The 21,027-nt window shown below is 47.7% G+C and overlaps 1 protein-coding gene across 1 annotated transcript; it reads right to left on the reverse strand.

Annotated features, from left to right (window-relative positions):
- Positions 1-10,668: 10,668 nt before the first annotated feature.
- LOC149334744 (uncharacterized) lies at positions 10,669-11,625 on the reverse strand (the record flags this gene model as incomplete). Its single annotated transcript, XM_089555866.1, has 1 exon — positions 10,669-11,625. A coding segment is annotated over one exon (957 nt), but the record flags the coding sequence as incomplete, so codon positions are not given.
- Between the last annotated feature and the right edge of the window lie 9,402 nt (positions 11,626-21,027).

Genomic DNA, 21,027 nt, shown 5'->3' on the forward strand with positions numbered 1-21,027 from the left:
TATATTAATGATTTACCTGCCTGTGTAACATCTAGACTTCGCCTTTTCGCTGATGACTGCGTAATTTACCGTATAATTACTAGACAGTGACCGCCAATCCCTACAATCTGACCTGAACGCAGTAAGCTTTTGGTGCTCATCATGGTTAATGACACTAAACGTTTCTAAAACTTTTTCACTCGCCGTACAGCTCGTATTCCAACCACTTATATTCTAAATGACAATACTGTGGAACTAACATCAACATACAAGTACCTTGGGATGCACCTTCAGTTTGGCCTAACATGGCATCACCATATCGACCTCACCCTAGCATCTGCTAACCACTCACTTGGTTTTCTTAAACGTAACCTCAGATACGCCCCTATACACGTTAAAAAGCTTGCTTATATAACTCTAATACGCCCTAAAATCGAATGTGCTGCGGCCATTTGGGACCCTATTCAAGCCTACGTTATCACTAACATTGAATCCTTGCAAAACCGTGCTGTTCGTTTCATATTTTCAGGCTACTCACCCTTCACAAGCGTTTCAGCATTAAAAAAACGCGCCGAACTGGAAGATTTGTCATATCACCGTAAACTTGCTCGCTTAACCCTTTTCCATAAGCTTTATCACCACCCATCCCTTCGCCGTGATTTGTTTCAGTCACCTGATGCTTTCTTTCCACGCCGTGATCATTCTTTCAAAGTTAAACGCGTAAAATGTCATTCATCGTCTCATGCCAATTCATTTATTCCCCCTACTATCACTGAATGGAATAGTTTGCCATCAGTTATTGCCACAGAAACTGACAATAAAAAATTCCATGAGCTTCTTCGCTGTAACGGGAATGTGTAAATGTTTCCTGTTTATGTTAGTGTTCAATTTTTCTTTGTGTGATGCCTTATGTTTTAATTAACGCTTTTTTGTTACACTTACTTGCTAAAATGTATCGCGATTACTTATGACTGTACCTCCCCCCTATCTAATACCCTCTTCTGGAGGGCCTTTAGGGTTAACTTGAATAAAAATAAATAAATAAATACTTGTACTGAAGCAGCATTGAGTCGCAATGGCAGAAATGAACACGGAAACTAACCAGTAAGTATGCTGGGCAAGACTGGGAACAAAGGGCATTAAACCACAGGTAAAAAATGCAGGAGGTAAACATTGAATTACTTCAATGTAAAAGAAGGATTGTCTTGGAACTGCATCGATACTGGAAAAGCCACATCAGGAATGAATCGTTCTATGTTAAATCAAGAAGCAGTCTCCTACTGTTCGAGCGTGCCCTGCTTCGAATGCCTAGCTTCAGAGTGAAATGCTGCATGAAAAACGCCTGAAGAAAAAGCTCACAATAACAGGTTAGCAGCTGAGGTATTTCAATACTTGTACTGAAGGAGCGTTGACTCACAATGGCCGAAATGAACACGGAAACTAACCAATAAGTATGCTGGACAAGACTGGGGAGAAAGGGCGTTAAACCACAGGGAAAAAATGCAGGAGGTAAAAATTCCACTTTTTCAATGGAGAGAAGCATATAGAGTCTTGGAACTGTATCGATACTGCAAAAGGCAGATCAGGAAGGAATTGTTCTATGTTAACTCAAAAAGCAGTGCCCTACACTTTCGGCGCCGCGTGCTTCGAATCCCTCACTTCAGAGTGAAATGCTGTATGAAAAACGTATGTAGAAATAGCTCACATTACCAGGGGAGAAGCTAAGGTATTTCAATACTTGTACTGAAGCAGCGTTGAGTTGCAATGGCAGAAATGAACACGGAAACTAACCAGTAAGTATGCTAGACAAGACTGGGGAGAAAGGGCATTAAACCACAGGGAAAAAATGCAGGAGGTAAACATTCAATTACTTCAATGGAAAAGAAAGATTGCCTTGGAACTGCATCGATACTGGAAAAGCCACATCAGGAATGAATCGTTCTATGTTAACTCAAGAAGCAGTCTCCTACTGGTTGAGCGTGCCCTGCTTCGAATGCCTTGCTTCAGAGTGAAATGCTGCATGAAAATCACCTGAAGAAATAGCTCACATTAACTGGTGAGCAGCTATGGTATTTCAATGGTTGTGCTGAAGGAGCGTGGACTCACAACAGCGGAAATAAACACGGAAACTACCACTAAGTATGTCGGACAAGACGGGGGAGAAAGGGCATTAAACCACCGGTAAAAAATGCAGCAGGTAAAAATTCCTTTGCTTCAATGGAGACAAACCTAGTCTCGGAACTGTATCGACACTGGAAAAGGCAGATCAGGAAGGAATTGTTCTATGTTAACTCAAGAATCAGTGCCCTACTCTGCGAGCGTCCCTTGCTTTAGAGTGAAATGCAGTATGAAAAACGCCTGAAGAAATAGCTCACATTAACAGGTGAACAGCTAAGGTACTTCAATACTTATACCGAAGGAGCGTTGATTCACAACAGCGGAAATAAACACGGAAACTACCACTAAGTATGTCGCCACTACCGCTAAGTACGTCGCACAAGACGGGGGATATTGGGCTTTTAAGCACAGGTAAAAACTGCAGTAGGTAAAAATTCCACTCTTTCAATGGAGAGAAGCATAATCTTGGAACTGTATCGATACTGGAAAAGGCAGATCAGGAACGAATTGTCCTATGCTAACTCAAGAATCAGTGCCCTACTCTTCGAGCGTCCCCCTTGGTTCAGAGTGAAATGCAGTATGAAAAACGACCGAAGAAATAGCTCACATCATCAGGTGAACATCTAAGGTATTTCAATGCTTGTACTTAAGGAGCGTTGACTCACGATAGCGGAAATGAACACGGAACCTAACCAGTAAGTATGCCGGACAAGACGGGGGAGAAAGGGCATCAAACCACAGGTAAAAAATGCAGTAGGTAAAAATTGCACTCTTTCAATGGAGAGAAGCATAGTCTTCGAAATGTATCGATACTGGAAAAGGCAGATCAGGAAGGAATTGTCCTATGCTAACTCAGGGAGCAGTGCCCTACTCTTTGAGCGTCCCTTGCTTCAGGGTGAAGTGCAGTATGAAATACGCCTGAAGAAATAGCTCACATTAACAGGTGAACAGCTAAGGTATACTGAAGGAGCGGTGACTCACAATAGCGGAAATAGGCACGGAAGCTACAACTAAGGATGTCGGACAAGATGGGGGAGATTGGGCTATAAACCAGAGGTAAAAACTGCAGTAGGTAAAAATTGGACTCTTTCAATGGAGAGAAGCACAGTCTTCGAACTTTATCGATACTGGAAAAGAGAGTCCAGTAAGGAATTGTTCTATGTTAACTCAAGAAGGAGTGCCCTACTGTTAGAGCGTCCCGTGCTTCGAATCCCTTGCTTCAGAGTGAAATGCTGCATGAAAAACGCCTGAAGAAACAGCTCACATTAACAGGTGAGCAGCTGAGGTATTTTAATACTTTTACTGAAGGAGCATTGACTCACAATGGCGGAAATGAACACGGAAACTAACTAGTAAGTATGCCGGAGAAGACGGGGAAGAAAGGCCCTTAAACCACCGGTATAAAATGCAGGAGGTAAAAATTCCATTATTTCAATGGGAAAGAAGCATAGTGTTTAACAGCATCGATACTAGAATAGGCAGATCAGGAATGAATTGTTCTATGCGAACTCAAGAATCAGTGCCCTATTCTTTGAGCGTGCCTTGCTTCAGAGTGAAATGCTGTATGAAAAACACCTGAAGAAATAGCTCACATTAACAGGTGAGCATCTATGGTATTTCAATAGTTGTACTGAAGGAGCGTTGACTCACAACAGCGGAAATAAACACGGAAACTACCACTAAGTATGTCGGACAAGACAGGGGAGAAAGGGCGTTAAACCACCGGTAAAAATGCAGGAGGTAAAAATTCGTGTGCTTCAATGGAGACAAACATAGTCTTGGAACTGTATCGACACTGGAAAAGGCAGATCAGGAAGGAATTGTCCTATGTGAACTCAAGAATCAGTGCCCTACTCTTCGAGCGTCCCTTGCTTCAGAGTGAAATGCAGTATGAAAAACGCGTGAAGAAATAGCTCACATTATCAGGTGAACAGCTAAGGTATTTCAATACTTGTACTGAAGGAGCGTTGACTCACAACAGCGGAAATAAACACGGAAACTACCTTTAAGTATGTCGGACAAGACGGGGGAGATTGGGCTTTAAACCACAGGTAAAAACTGAGGTAGGTAAAAATTCCACTCTTTCAATGGAGACAAACATATTGTTACGACGCAGTGGAAGTGGAAGACGAAGTGAACTCCCGCGCGAAAGGGACGAACGAAGAAGGGGTTGATGGTCTTTCCTGTGCGCGTTGGTGCTCCCTGCTAGGAACTATTCACCTACGGCTTGTAAATAAATGTAAATAGTATTTCCCGTAACATCTTTGGTGGAGGTGCGACAAGACGGAACTACGCAGTGGACGCTACCTTCCACCCCCGACCTCCTTTCATGCCGCCGCTACCTTCCACGGCCGACAATGACGGAAACAACTCCTCCAGATTAGGCAGCATCGTTGTCCTCCGTCGTCCTCACTCAACCCTCGTGATGCTGGACCCTTCTCTGGGGACGACGGCGCTGACGTCGAGACTTCGCGTCGCAAGTATGAACGCTGCATGCAGTGCTATAGCAACCGGTGGGACCAAACTTTCGTGCTTGCGAACGTCGTTTTTTGCATTAAGGGCACGGCACTCAACTGGTACGATACCAACGAAGAGACATTGACCAGTTGGGATGGCTGTAAACAGGAACTTATCGACATTTTCGGCAAACCGCTCGGCCGGCAGCTTGCCGCAAAAAGAGATCTCGCAAGTCGCGCCCAGTCATCCACGGCGTCCTACGCCTCCTATATTCAGGATGTTTTGGCTCTGTGCTACACCGTGGATACAGAGATGAGCGAGGCTGACAAAGTCGGCCATGTGCTCAAGGGCATCGCAGACGACGCCTTCAATCTGCTCGTTTACAAAAACTGTGAGAAGATTGCAGATATAATAAAAGAATCCCGCCGCTTCGAGGACTCCAAAAGCCGACGGAGCAGTCAGCATATCGCACGCCTGCCCAACACGGCTGCATCTTCGTCCTGCCAAGATCTTTGTTCTCGTAACCAGCCGACCTCACCTGAGACCGTGACCCGTATTGTGCGCCGTGAACTTGAAGCCATTGCTCCGGCTCCCTTACCAACACCCGTAGCCAACCAGCCCCTGACTCTTCCACTTATTCAAGCCGTCGTGCGCCAGGAAATTGCTAACTTAGGGTTAAACTCTGTCGCCGCTCTTTATCCCTCCCAAGTACTCGAAGTCCCTCCTCTCTACCTTGTCCGGCCCGTTTACACCGCTCCTCGCCCGCGCAACCCCTCCGAGTGGCGTACGCCCGACGACAGGCCCATCTCTTTCAACTGTTCCCGTGTCGGCCACATCGCCCATCATTGCCGTAGTCGATGGTATTCCTCCCAGCGGACCCGTTACTCGACCCCACCTTATCGCCCCGACGCTGCAGACTCTTTCTCGCGACCCTTGGACCCATCAAGCCCCACCACCGACGTCTCGCCGCTCCGCTTCAGCCGCTCACCATCCCCACAGCGCCGCCAGTCCCGTTCGCCGCAACGACCACGCGCTTCCTCTCCAGACACCTACGGACGATCACATTTAACAGATTCACAACAGCGCTACGGAACAAGGACAGAAGGAACACGAAAAACACAGGACGGGCGCTGACTACCAACTCTTTATTGCGTGAAAAACCAGCACAGATTTATACTATTTCCTGGACCACGTGATGCACTGTCAGCCACGGGACACAGCGAAGGAACGCTTCACACGTTTGGGGAGTCATCACACAGCTCGACAGCGTTCCTTCGCTGTGTCCCGTGGCTGACAGTGCATCACGTGGTCCAGGAAATAGTATAAATCTGTGCTGGTTTTTCACGCAATAAAGAGTTGGTAGTCAGCGCCCGTCCTGTGTTTTTCGTGTTCCTTCTGTCCTTGTTCCGTAGCGCTGTTGTGAATCTGTTAAGCATGAACCAACTAGCCCACACCAGAATCCTCTTAGGACGATCACAGGTGGAAAACTAATTTCTGGAGCGTCTAGAGGTGATGCTGCAGTGACGACCCGGGCCCAAAATCCTCGCTTAGTTCGTCGTACCCCGCGCAATTTACTGACCATACAAGCCGATGGCGTTGCTGTCTCTGCTCTGGTTGACACGGGCGCCCGCATTTCTGTGATGAGTTCCGACATACGACCCCGCCTTCGCAAAATACTGACGCCTGCTCCTACAGCCGTTGTTCGAGTGGCCGATGGCACAACGTCCCCAGTCCTCGGCCTGTGTGCTGCTCGTGTGACGATTTCTGACCGACAAACCACCGTGCTCTTTACCGTTCCGAATCAGGGCCCTCATGACATCATACTCGGCCTTGATTTCCTTGGTGAGCACGCAGCCCTTATTGACTGTGCTACAAGTGTTGTTGAGTTGGACCTACCGTTCCTCTCAGACCCCCTGCCCCAGTTGTGCACCGTCTCTGTACTGTCGAGTTCATCCGCTTGCCACCTGAAGCCGCTACTTACGTATTGTTTAAATCTGTTCCACCTCTTCCTAACGGCCAGTATATCATCACTCCTGTCCTTGATTTGCCCGTCACAAAGAATGTTGCCCTTGCCCATACAGTTGTCACAGTCTCGGCAAACAGCGCATGTCTACCTGTTCTCGACTTCAGTACGCACGTCCAGATACTTCCTCAAGGCATGTGCCTCGCCACGGTGTCCCCCACCGACGACTACGTGATCTCCGCAATCACAAACTGTGTATCGTCCTCTCCGGCCAATCATGTCACAGCTCTTTCGAGACCTTACCACTTTGCCAATATGATCGCTTCCGACCTCTCTTTCGACCAAGCAGAGGCGCTTACACATCTTCTGGCATCTTTTCAGGACATATTTGATTTCAATGACCGCCCTTTGGCTTGTACGACTATTGTGAAGCATCGTATTAACACCGGTGACGCCGCTCCTCTGCACCGCCGGCCTTATAGGGTGTCCAGTTCCGAACGCCAAGTGATACAACAGGAAGTCGAAAAGATGCTCGCTAAGGACATCATCGAACCGTCGTCCAGTCCTTGGGCCTCTCCGGTCGTCCTTGTTAAAAAAAATCTCTGCCTCTCCCGTAATCGAGAGTAGAGTAAGCATGAAATGTTTACGGGCCTAATGTCATCTCGGTGGACACCCGAACCGCACCGTACAGGAAGGGAGGAACACCACCACCCGTTCAGCCAGGTGGCTTTGGTTCAGCGCGATGCCTTGCCATTTGAACGCAAGGTTTTTTGAGGAAAGGAAATGGCGCAGTAATTCTCTGCCATCTCGGTGGACACCCGAACCACACCGTAATGGAAGGGAGGAACGCCACCACCCGTTCGGCGCGATGCTTTGCCCTTTGAACGCAGCGCTTCTCCCCCGGGCCCCTGTGCGCCTGCGCGGCTTTGCTTCGATGCGCGAAGCCCCTAAGAGATCACGTATGACAACGAACTGTATCGTGGCATTTATGTGCTTTTTGCACGCGTTATTAGAAATCGGAAATTTTAATTCCGTGAATTATCAAACGCACAGCGACTGATCTCTTGATAAACCTGAGAAGGCAATGGCAGCAGTTATTTTTTGTGACTCCTTTGGAGACCAACCGGCGCTTGCATGCCGGTCGCGTAGGAGGGCTTACAGAGTCTCGTTAAATCTCGTTGAGTCTCGTACGGTGCCCGGATGTTCTCGTTTCAGAGCCCGGTGACTGGAATTCAGTGCCCGGATGAGTAGATTTCAATGCCCGGATGAGTAGATTTCAGTGCCCGGATGAGTGGATTTCAATGCCCGGATGAGTGGATTTCAGTGCCCGGATGATGGCTCTCGGTCTAGAACTTTTAAGCATGAAATGCTTTTAGCCCCCGTTGTCGGCAGTGTGGTGACGTCACGCCGAGACCGAGAGCCATCATCCGGGCACTGAAATCCACTCATCCGGGCACTGAAATCCAGTCATCCGGGCACTGAAATCCAGTCATCCGGGCACTGAAATCCAGTCATCCGGGCACTGAAATCCAGTCATCCGGGCACTGAAATCCAGTCATCCGGGCACTGAATTCCAGTCACCCGGGCACTGAATTCTAGTCATCCGGGCTTTGAAACGAGAACATCCGGGCACCGTACGAGACTTAGCGAGATTTAACGAGACTCTGTAAGCCCTCCTACGCGACCGGCATGCAAGCGCTGGTTGGTCTCCAAAGGAGTCACAAAAATAACTGCTGCCAGTGCCTTCTCAATGTTTATCAAGATATCAGTCGCTGTGCGTTTGATAATGGACGGAATTATAATTTCCGATTTCTAATAGCGCGTGCAAAAAGCACATAAATGCCACGATACACTTCGTTGTCAGACGTGATCTCTTAGGGGCTTCGCGCATCGAAGCAAAGCCGCGCAGGCGCACAGGGGCCCGGGGGAGAAGCGCTGCGTTCAAAGGGCAAGGCATCGCGCCGAACGGGTGGTGGCGTTCCTCCCTTCCATTACGGTGTGGTTCGGGTGTCCACCGAGATGGCAGAGAATTACTGCGCCATTTCCTTTCCTCAAAAAACCTTGCGTTCAAATGGCAAGGCATCGCGCTGAACGGGTGGTGGCGTTCCTCCCTTCCTGTACGGTGCGGTTCGGGTGTCCACCGAGATGAAACATTTCATGCTTACTCTACTCTCGGTTACGGGAGAGGCAGAGATTTTTTGTTGGGCTAGATGGTGCATGTTGTAAGAAAAAGAACAGCAGCGCAATCAAGACGAACACAAGAGAGGACCACACAGGACTAGCGCTAAACTTCATCTAACTTTATTCACTAACAGCGCAGCAAATATAAGGAAAAACCAGGATACGTGCCGACAGATACCAGTTTCCACACCACACTATCTACTGAACCGTTCAAGATACGCCATCTCCGATTTGTAGAGGTTCACTGACGTATCGTTAACACACGATACACGCTAACACACGATAATGTACCGACTAGCCCAAACAAATACCTTAGTACACGATACACCTCTCTTCCTGATATGATATGCTTCCAATAGTTCCCTCGCCCTTGTGTCTTTGCTTTTACCTAATATCTTTATCTCATGAAACCGTGGTTGGCACTTTCTGCAGTACTTGCATCTTGCCTGTGGCAAATGTTCTGCCGCTCGAGGGCATTCATAACACTCAGCGCAGTGCTGAGAAAGGTGTGCACCACTTACGTCTTTCACTGACCGGGCGTGCTCACCTGCCCTTTCATTAATGCACCGCCCTGTTTGGCCCACATAGGCCTTCCCGCATGACAGCGGTATTTCGTACACCACCCCGATGCAGCAATTCACGAACTTCTTAATGTCTGATGCGGCACCCACTCTTGTCTTTGCTCGCGATTCGCGCGCAGAGCTGTGACAGCTTGCGTGGGGCCGAGAAAACAACCGGTACGCCATGTTTGTTGGCCACTTTTTTCAAGTGGTGGGCTACCTTGTGCACATATGGCACTACTTCAGGTTTCACAGCCGCTTTCCTGTTGTAACATGGCTGCTGCATCTTGACGGCTTTCATCTTGTTCAACAGGGCTTCAGCAACCGCTGTGATGATTGTGCCCGGAAATCCTGCCGAACGTAATCTTTCCACCTGCTTGTCATAGCTCGCTTGCATGGAATGACAACACGATTTCATGAGAGCCGATTCCAGGCAAAGCTTGGCAATGGCGCGTTTCACAGTTTTTGACTGGGCCGAAGCATACGGTAGTAGCTCCTTCTGTGCTCGCGGTGCATATTGCCAACAAAAATGAACTTCACCCACAGTGATGTTGATGTCTAAAAACTGTAAAGAACCCCCCACAGGCAGCTCATGCGTGAACCTCAATCCCCCTCCCATTTCTTTAAAAGTATTTAACACAGAGCTCACGGCGTCTGTGTACGTCAATTCATTCTGCTTTTTAAAAACTACTAGGAAATCGTCAACATACCTAAAAATCTCTGCCTCTCCCGTAAACGAGAGTAGAGTAAGCATGAAATGTTTACGGGCCTAATGTCATCTCGGTGGACACCCGAACCGCACCGTACAGGAAGGGAGGAACGCCACCACGCGTTCAGCGCGATGCCTTGCCATTTGAACGCAAGGTTTTTGAGGAAAGGAAATGGCGCAGTAATTCTCTGCCATCTCGGTGGACACCCGAACCGCACCGTAAAGGAAGGGAGGAACGCCACCACCCGTTCGGCGCGATGCCTTGCGCTTTGAACGCAGCGCTTCTCCCCCGGATCACGTACGACAACGAAGTGTAACATGGCATTTATGTGCTTTTTGCACGCGTTATTAGAAATCGGAAATTATAATTCCGTGCATTATCAAACCCACAGCTCCACTGATATCTTGATAAACATTGAGAAGGCACTGGCAGCAGTTATTTTTTGTCTCGTTTGGAGACCGACCGGCGCTTGCATGCCGGTCGCGTAGGAGGGCTTAGAGAGTCTCGTTAAATCTCGTTAAGTCTCGTACGGTGTCCGGATGTTCTCGTTTCAGAGCCCGGATGACTGGAATTCAGTGCCCGGATGAGTGGATTTCAGTGCCCGGATGACTGGAATTCAGTGCCCGGATGAGTGGATTTCAGTGCCCGGATGATGGCTCTCGGTCTCGGCGTGACGTCACCACACTGCCGACAACGGGAGCTAAAAGCATTTCATGCTTAAAACCTTCAGTACCTCCTTCCCCGTTAAACTTAGTTCAAGGGCGCGGTCAATAGATGTAAGAAAAATATTAGTCAGTACAGGCGCTACGCAGGATCCAATGCAGATCCCTTGTCTTTGGCGATAAAATTTATTGTCGTAAGCGACAAACGTCACACCAAGGTAAAACTCAAGTATCTTCATAAAATTATCTATTGAAACCCCTGACGAGTTCTGAAATTGAACAGCACCGCTCCCTTCTATAGCTTCTCTTACAGCTGCAAACAACTCACTGTGGGGCACAGAATAAAATAAATCTTCCACATCGACGGAAAACACATACCCAATGGAATCATTTGCTTCTAGAAAACTAATAACATCTTTTGAACACTTGGTATGAAAAGGATCAACTACAGGAAGATTATTGAGGTGTTTTTGCAGATATCTGCTTAGATTAAGCTGCCAAGTGTCCATCTCGCTAACTACAGATCTAAAAGGCACTGACGGTTTATGCGTCTTCGCAGTAAAAAACACTGTAAGCGCATTCTTTTTACTGTTCGTAATGCTACTCGCAAGTCTGTCTAAATTCAAGTCTTTGCACAACTGGGCTGCCTTGCCTTTCACTCTCGTGGCACTGGATTTCACAGCAACGAAGTTCTTGGCAATAGCTTCAACGGCTCTTACTCCGAACTCTTCCTCGGTGAACACGACAAAGCCGCCCTCCTTGTCGGCTTGGAGAAGCTGGAGGTTGTTTTTTCTAAAGTAGGACACTACTTTCGTCAACGTATGCTTCCCAGTCCTTGTGTCACTGTTGCCCGTAGATCTTGTTAATGCATCCACTCCATCCAGTAGGCATCTTGGATTGTTATCTTCAGACGTCTTTCCTGCTATACGCCTATTCAAGGCCAGGAACTCATGTGCTTCAACTTGCGGCTCATGGCTGAACTTAGGTCCTTTGCTCAAAAGGTCTCGGCGTGACGTCACCACACTGCCGACAACGGGGACTAAAAGCATTTCATGCTTAAAAGAAAGACGGCAGTTCGCGTTTCTGCGTCGACTATCGCCACCTGAACCGCATCACAAGAAGAGACGTGTACCCACTCCCTAGGATCGATGACGCTCTCGACTGCCTCCACGGATCTCAATACTTTTCTTCCATTGATCTTCGTTCCGGTTGTTGGCAAATCACCGTTGACGAGCAGGACCGCGAAAAAACAGCTTTTGTCACAGCTGACCGTTTATACCAGTTCAAAGTCATGCCGTTCGGACTTTGTAATGCACCAGCTACTTTCGAACGGATGATGGACTCACTACTTCGCGGATTTAAGTGGACTACCTGTATGCGCTACCTTGACGATGTTGTTGTCTTCTCGCCCACATTTGCCTCGCACCTTGACCTTCTCAGGAGTATCCTGACTCTCTTTCGTACGGCTGGGCTACAGCTCAACTCGTCCAAATGGCACTTCGGCCACCGGCAACTCACCATTCTTGGACATCTCGTCGATGCCTGCGGTGTACGTCCTGATCCAGCTAAAATTGCAGCGGTGCAACACTTCCCTCGTCCACATTCCCAGAAAGACGTGCGCAGTTTTCTTGGGCTGTGTTCCTACTTTCGCCGTTTTATTCAGGATTTTGCTCTTATCGCTCGTCCCCTCACTGACCACCTGAAGACCGACACAGACTTTACGTGGGGCACATATCAACAACACGCGTTTTCCACGCTTATCCGCCTGCTAACATCATCCCCAATTCTGGCACATTTTGATCCAGCGGCCTCTACTGAACTCCGCACGGACGCCTGTGGCTACGGGATCGTGCTGGCTCAACGCTCCCGGGGCCCACACCGCGTGGTTGCGTATGCTAGCCGCCTGCTGTCACCTGCCGAGCGAAATTACTCCATTACCGAATGTGAGTGCCTCGCCCTGGTTTGGGCTGTTGCTAAATTCCGGCCATACTTGTTCGGGCGTGCTTTTTCTGTTGTCACGGACCACCATGTCCTTTGCTGGCTGTCCTCGCTGAGAGACCCTTCCGGGCGTCTTGGCCGCTGGGCGCTACGCCTTCAGGAGTATTCGTACACTGTCGTGTACAAGTCCGGACGTCTCCATCAAGACGCTGATTGCCTGTCTCGGTACCCTGTCGAGCCACCTTCTCTCAGTGACACTGACGATATTCCTTCCCTGTTTGGCATTTCTGATCTACACAACATCGCCGAGGAGCAGCGCAAAGACCCTTATTTGCAAACCATCATCGAGGGCCTCAGCTCTGGAAGCTCGAAGCGGTCCCTGCAGCTCTTCGTTACCGAAAATGGCATCCTCTATCGCCGCAACTTCCGTCCTGACGGGCCCTCCCTCCTTCTAATCATTCCCCAGCAGCTGCGGTCTTCTATAATTGCAGAACTCCATGACCTGCCTGCCGCTGGCCACCTTGGTGTGGCACGAACTTACGACCGGATACGGCGCCGTTTCTTTTGGCCTGGATTATACCGTACAGTGCGGCATTACGTCACCACTTGCGACCTCTGTCAGCGCAGGAAGAAGCCATCGGCACCACCTCCTGGTCTTCTGCATCCTATAGACGTGCCTGTGGAACCGTTCCACCGTGTAGGGCTCGACCTCCTTGGACCATTCCCGACCTCGGCATCCGGAAATAGGTGGGTGGCAGTAGCCACAGACTATGCCACTCGGTATGCGATCACCCGTGCATTGCCTACGAGCTGCGCGACCGATGTGGCAGACTTTCTTTTGCACAATCTCATTCTGCAACATGGTGCCCCTCGTCAGCTACACACAGACCGCGGACGCTATTTCCTGTCCAGAGTTGTTGACGACATCCTGCGTTCATGTTCCACCAAGCATAAGATTGCCACAGCATACCACCCGCAGACCAACGGGCTAACCGAGCATTTGAACCGAACATTGACAGACATGTTGTCTATGTACGTCTCCTCCGACCACAAAGACTGGGATCTCGCCTTGCCCTACGTCACGTTCGCTTACAACACCTCGCGGAATGACACAACTGGTTACTCTCCTTTCTATCTTTTATACGGGAGACACGCCGTCCTGCCTTTGGATACACTCGTCCCATCTGCTGACCGTCCAGTCACCGCCTATGCCCGTGACGCCATTGCTCAAGCTGCAGACGCTCGCCAAATCGCCCCTACTCGGCTACAAGCGTCCCAGCAAGCACAGAAGTCTCTGTATGATAATCACCATCGCCATGTCACGTACGACCATGTCGTACCGCGACCATCGCCATGCCGCGTCGGTCTTTCCGAGAAACTTTTGTCCCCCTACCATGGTCCTTATCGTGTTATGCGTCAGGTCACCGACGTCACGTATGAAGTTGCTCCTCATACACCTGCATCCTCATCATCCTCATCACCGATATTGTTCACGTTACGCGCCTCAAGCCCTACCACGCAGCTCCTCTATCATCGGCCTAGCGCCGGGACGGCGCTTGTGCGGCCAGGGGTCATGTTACGACGCAGTGGAAGTGGAAGACGAAGTGAACTCCCGCGTGAAAGGGACGAACGAAGAAGAAGAGGTTGATGGTCTTTCCTGTGCGCGTTGGTGCTCCCTGCTAGGAACTATTCACCTACGGCTTGTAAATAAATGTAAATAGTATTTCCCGTAACATTATTCATGGCACTGTATCGATACTGGAAAAGGCAGATCAGGAAGGATTTGTCCTATGCGAACTCAAGAACCAGTGCCCTACTCTTCGAGCGTCCCTTGCTTCAGAGTGAAATGCTGCATGAAAAACGCCTGAAGGAAAAGCTCACATTAGCAGGTGAGCAGCTGAGGTATTTCAATACTTGTACTGAAGGAGCGTTGACTCACAATGGCGGAAATGGATACGGAAACTAACCAGTAAGCATGCCGGACAAGACGGGGGAGAAAGGGCATTAAACCACAGGTAAAAAATGCAGGAGGTAAATATTCCATTATTTCAAAGGAAAGGAAGCATTGTCTTGTACTTTATCGATACTGAAAATAACAGATCAGGAAGGAATTGTTCTATGCCAACTCAAGAATCAGTGCCCTATTCTTTGAGCGTGTCTTGCTTCAGTGTGCAATGCTGTATGAAATACGCCTGAAGAAATAGCTCACATTAACAGGTGAGCGGCTACGGTATTTCAATAGTTGTACTAAAGAAGCGTTGACTCACAACAGCGGAAGTAAACACGGAAACCACAACTAAGTATGTCGGACAAGACGGGGGAGATTGGGCTATAAACCAGAGGTAAAAACTGCAGTAGGTCCGGCATAGTTTCCGTGTTCAGTTCCGCTATCGTGAGTCAACGCTCCTTCAGTACAAGTTTTGAAATACCTTAGCTGCTCCCCCGGTAATATGAGCTATTTCTTCAGGCGTTTTTCAGGCAGCATTTCACTCAGAAGCAAGGGATTCGAAGCACGCGACGGTCAAAGAGTAGGGCACTGCTTCTTGAGTTACCATAGAACAATTCCTTCCTGATCTGCCCTTTCCAGTATCGATACAGTTCCAAGACTATATGTGTCTCCAGAAAGCAGAGGAATTTTACCTCCTGCATTTTTTACCGGTGGTTTAATGCCCTTTTTCCCCCGTCTTGTCCCGTATAGTTACTGGTTAGTTTCTGTGTTCATTTCCGCCATTGTGAGGCAACGCTCCTTCAGTACCTGTTAATGTGAGCTTTTTCTTCAGGCGTTTTTCATCCAGCATTTCACTCTGAAGCAAGGGTTTCGAAGCACGGGACGCTCAAAGAGTAGGGCACTCCTTCTTGATTTAACATAGAACAATTCCTTGCTGATCTGCTTTTTCCAGTATCGATACATTTCGAAGACTATGCTTCTCTCCATTGAAAGAGTGGAATTTTTACCTACTGCATTTTTTACCTGTTGTTTAATGCCCTTTCTCCCCCGTCTTGTCCGGCATACTTACTGGTTAGGTTCCGTGTTCATTTCCGCCATTGTGAGTCAACCCTCCTTCAGTACAAGTATTGAAATACCTTAGCTGCTCCCCTGGTAATGAGAGCTATTTCTTCAGGCGTTTTTCATCCAGCATTTCACTCTGAAGCAAGGGTTTCGAAGCACGGGACGCTCAAAGAGTAGGGCACTCCTTCTTGATTTAAGATAGAACAATTCCTTGCTGATCTGCTTTTTCCAGTATCGATACATTTCGAAGACTATGCTTCTCTCCATTGAAAGAGTGGAATTTTTACCTACTACATTTTTTACCTGTGGTTTAATGCCCTTACTCCCCCGTCTTGTCCGGCATACTTACTGGTTAGGTTCCATGTTCATTTCCGCTATCGTGAGTCAACGCTCCTTCAGTACAAGTATTGAAATACCTTAGCTGCTCCCCTGGTAATGAGAGCTATTTCTTCATGCGTTTTTCATACAGCATTTAACTCTGAAGCAAGGGATTCGAAACAGGGGGCGCTCAAAGAGTATGGCAATGCTTCTTGAGTTAACATCGAAGAATTCCTTCCTGATGTGCCTTTTCCAGCATCGATACAGTTCCAAGACTATATATGCTTCTCTCCTTTGACAAAGTGGAATTTTTACGTCGTGCATTTTCTACCTTTGGTTTAATGCCCTTTCTCCCTCGTCTTGTCCGGCATACTTACTGGTTAGTTTCCGTGTTCATTTCCGCTATCGTGAGTCAACTCTCCTTCAGTACAAGTATTGAAATACCTTAGCTGCTCCCCCGGTGATGTGAGCTATTTCTTCATGCGTGTTTGATACAGCATTTCACTCTGAAGCAAGGGACGCTCAAAGAGTAGGGCACTGCTCCTTTTGTTAGCATAGGACTATTCCTTCCTGATTTGCCTTTTCCAGTATCGATACAGTTCCAAGACTATGTGTGTTTCCATTGAAGCAGAGGAATTTTACCTCCTGCATTTTTACCGGTGGTTTAATGCCCTTTGTCCCCCGTCTTGTCCCGCATAGTTACTGGTTAGTTTCTGTGTTCATTTCCGCCATTGTGAGTCAACGCTCCTTCAATACCTGTTAATGTGAGCTTTTTTTTCAGGCGTTTTTCATGCAGCATTTCACTCTGAAGCAAGGGATTCGAAGCACGGGACGCTCAAAGAGTAGGGCACTCCTTCTTGAGTTCACATAGAACAATTCCTTCCTGATCTGCCTTTTCCAGTATCGATACATTTCGAAGACTATGCTTCTCTCCATTGAAAGAGTGGAATTTTTACCTACTGCATTTTTTACCTGCGGTTTAATGCCCTTTCTCCCCCGTCTTGTCCGGCATACTTACTGGTTAGGTTCCGTGTTAATTTCCGCTATCGTGAGTCAACGCTCCTTCAGTACAAGTATTGAAATACCTTAGCGGCTTCCCTGGTTGTGTGAGCTGTTTCTTCAGGCGTTTTTCATGCAGCATTTCACTCCGAAGCAAGGGATTCGAAGCACGGGACGCTCAAAGAGTAGGGCACTCCTTCTTGAGTTCACATAGAACAATTCCTTCCTGATCTGCCTTTTCCAGTATCGATACATTTCGAAGACTATGCTTCTCTCCATTGAAAGAGTGGAATTTTTACCTACTGCATTTTTTACCTGCGGTTTAATGCCCTTTCTCCCCCGTCTTGTCCGGCATACTTACTGGTTAGGTTCCGTGTTCAGTTCCGCTATCGTGAGTCAACGCTCCTTCAGTACAAGTATTGAAATACCTTTGCTGCTTCCCTGGTTGTGTGAGCTGTTTCTTCAGGCGTTTTTCATGCGGCATTTCACTCCGAAGCAAGGGATTCGAAGCACGGGACGCTCAAAGAGTAGGGCACTCCTTCTTGAGTTAACATAGAACAATTCCTTCCTGATCTGCCTTTTCCAGTATCGATACATTTCGAAAACTGTGCTTCTCTCCATTGAAAGAGTGGAATTTTTACCTACTGCATTTTTTACCTGTGGTTTAATCCCCTTCTCTCCCGTCTTGTCCGGCATACTTACTGGTTAGGCTCCGTGTTCATTTCCGCTATCGTGTGTCAACGCTCCTTCAGTACAAGCATTGAAATACCTTAGCGGTTCACCTGTTAATGTGAGCTATTTCTTGAGGCGCTTTTCATACTGCACTTCACTATGAAGCACTGGACGCTCAAAGAGTAGGGCACTGCTCCTTGAGTTAGCATAGGACTATTAACTTAGGAGGGTAGATGTGTAGGCCAGTTGGTGAGACATGAAGGAGCTAGACACCGCAGCGGACACGGGACAGAGAAAGAAGACGACACAGGGCGGTACTTGCAACTAAAATTTTATTTGAAACTTCATGGCTTTATAAAGACCGAGGCACGTGTAATCTTACAATCGGGTAAAAAAGGATGAATGAAAAGCAACAGATAACAACACCTAACTGACAACAATGCACAGGAAAGATATGCGAGTCACAATGTACAGAAATCAGATTTTAAACCTTATGCAATGCTCATCATGCGAGTCACACTCAACAATCTACAGGCTTCCTTTTGACGTTCTTTTTCTTCCTTTGTCTTGTGGTTTTCATGCTTCCACATGCGCTCGACGGTTTTTAACACCTCTGGTATATATAGATTGTGACTCGCATGATGAGCATTGCATAAGGTTTAAAATCTGATTTCTGTACATTGTGACTCGCATATCTTTCCTGTGCATTGTTGTCCGTTAGGTGTTGTTATCTGTTGCTTTTCATTCATCCTTTTTTACCCGATTGTAAGATCACACGTGCCTCGGTCTTTATAAAGCCATGAAGTTTCAAATAAAATTTTAGTTGCAAGTACCGCCCTGTGTCGTCTTCTTTCTCTGTCCCGTGTCCGCTGCGGTGTCTAGCTCCTTCATAGGACTATTCTTTCTTGATCTGCCTTTTCCAGTCTCGATGCAGTTTCAAGACAATCCTTCTTTTCCACTGAAGTAATGGAATTTTTACCTTCTGCATTTTTTCCCTGTGGTTTAATGCCCTTTCTCCCCCGTCTTGTCCGGCATACTTACTTGTTAGTTTCCGTGCTCATTTCCGCTATCGTGAGTCAAGCTCCTTCAGTACAAGTATCGAAATACCTTAGCTGCGGACATGTTAATGTGAGCTATTTCTTCAGGCGTTTTTGATGCAGCATTTCACTCTGAAGCAGGGACGCTCGAAGAGTAGGGCACTGATTTTTGAGTTCACATAAAACAATTCCTTCCTGATCTGCCTTTTCCAGTATCGATACATTTCGAAGACTATGCTTCCTTTCCAATGAAATAATGGAATTTTTACCTCCTGCATTTTTTACCGGTGGTTTAATGCCTTTTCTCCCCATTCTTCCAGTCTCCCCAGGCAAAAAATGCAGAAGGTAAAAATCCCATCATTTCAATGGAAAAGAAGATAGTCTTGGAACTGCATCGATACTGGAAAAGGCAGATCAGGAATGAATCGTTCTATGATAACTCAAGGAGCAGTGCCCTACTCTTTGAGCGTCCCTTGCTTCATAGTGAAGTGCAGTATGAAAAACGCCTGAAGAAATAGCTCACATTAACAGGTGAACAGCTAAGGTATTTCAATACTTATACCGAAGGAGCGTTGACTCACAACAGCGGAAATAAACAAGGAAACTACCACTAAGTATGTCAGACAAGACGGGAGAGATTGGGCTTTAAACCACAGGTAAAAACTGCAGTAGGTAAAAACTCCACTCTTTCAATGGAGAGAAGCATAGTCTTCGAACTCTATCGATACTGGAAAAGGCAGATCAGGAAGGAATTGTTCTATGTTAACTCAAGAAGGAGTGCCCTACTCTTTGAGCGTCCCGTGCTTCGAGTACCTTGCTTCATTGTGAAATGCTGCATGAAAAACGCCTGAAGAAAAAGCTCACATTTGTTATGTTTTAGTAAAAGTTTATTGACGTTACGTACTACAAGCCAGAGCGGCCATGGCGAGTTCCCGCGCTCTTTGTCTCTGCCCCGGTTCCCCCCAGTGTCCAAGCCCTGGACTGGACAACCACACAGATACTGCACAGCACACGTAGGGGGCGCTAGCTACTGGTTTAAAAATGTCATACATAACACGCCCCTTTTTAAAAAAACAAAAAGTTCACAACACAAGGCGGTGTTCAGGCTTTCTGGGTTTTGTCATTCACGAAATCTTGCTGGCTTAACTACCCGCCGACCTGTGCGAGTGTGGTACACGCTAGAAGAAACTGCTCGTGGAGGTGATGATGCTGCTGATGTGGGGGATGTTGGTGAAGCCAGCTGAGCAGGTGGAGGCTGAGGTGATGCAGGCTCAGGCCATGGATGGTCAGAGGATGGAGTTATGTCATAGTTCTCTGGAGAAGCCAGTGGCACCGGTGCAATGCCAAATAAAGGTCTAATGTGGTAACGGTTCCGACGATATATGGCACCTTCTGGTGTGACGATCAGATATGATCGGTGCTGTGGGCCAACTCTGTGTATACTTCCACGCATCCACTGACCTTGGCGTCTGAACCACACCTTCTGTTTTTCCTTCAACACAGACAACGGCTTTGTTCTTCTGTCACCGTGGCGATGCTGTCGTTTTTGGTGAACACGAAGGCGGCTTCTTGCGTCGGCACAGTTGTACTGCGGTTGGAGCTGGACAGGATGTATAGGTACTCTTGTACGCATTTTCCTGCCATTAGGAGTTCGGCTGGTGACTTAAGCCCATCCATTGGTGTACTTCGAGCATCCATGAGGACCACAAAAAGATCCTTTCCATCTTGCAATGCCTTTAGAAGGGAGTGCTTTATTGTTTGTATGGACCTTTCTGCCAGTCCATTAGACCTTGGGTGAAAGGGAGAACTAGGGTTGTATGTGATGTCCCAAGAAGCGAGAAACTCCTGGAACTGGGTCGCATTGAATGGAGGTCCATTGTCACATACGAGTTCTTCCGGGATGCCGAAACGGGCAAGTACTGCTTTGAGAGCAGTGATAATGGCTTCAGTGCTTGTTGATGCCATTTGTTGCACCTCCACATACTTGCTGAAGTAGTCGACAATTAGCAGGTAGGTAGATCTGTTGAAATGAAAGAGGTCCATTGCAACCATCTGCCACGGACGGTCAGGCAAAACACGCTCAGCCAGAGGTTCATACTGGTTTTGTCGCTGGTGTCGCTGGCAGTGATGACAACGTTTGATCATCTCCTCAATGTCTGCGTTCATGGACGGCCAATATAGGCTTTCTCGAGCCTTATTCTTGCATGAAACTATGCCACGGTGTGCTTCGTGAAGTCTCAGTAAGGCATCTTGCTGACACGAGACAGGCAAGACAAGTCGCTGCCCTCTCAATATAAGGCCATCACATACGTGTAGTTCATCTTTGCAATGGGCAAACGGTTTCACTGCTGTTGGAAGCAATGTGTCACGTGTAGGCCAACCTTCTTTGATGTGTTTCAACACCTGTTGCAAAGTGCTGTCCT

Source organism: Amblyomma mixtum, chromosome 8 (assembly GCF_055824585.1).
Source record: "Amblyomma mixtum isolate Tamu chromosome 8, ASM5582458v1, whole genome shotgun sequence".
NCBI classification, from domain to species: Eukaryota; Metazoa; Arthropoda; class Arachnida; order Ixodida; family Ixodidae; genus Amblyomma; species Amblyomma mixtum.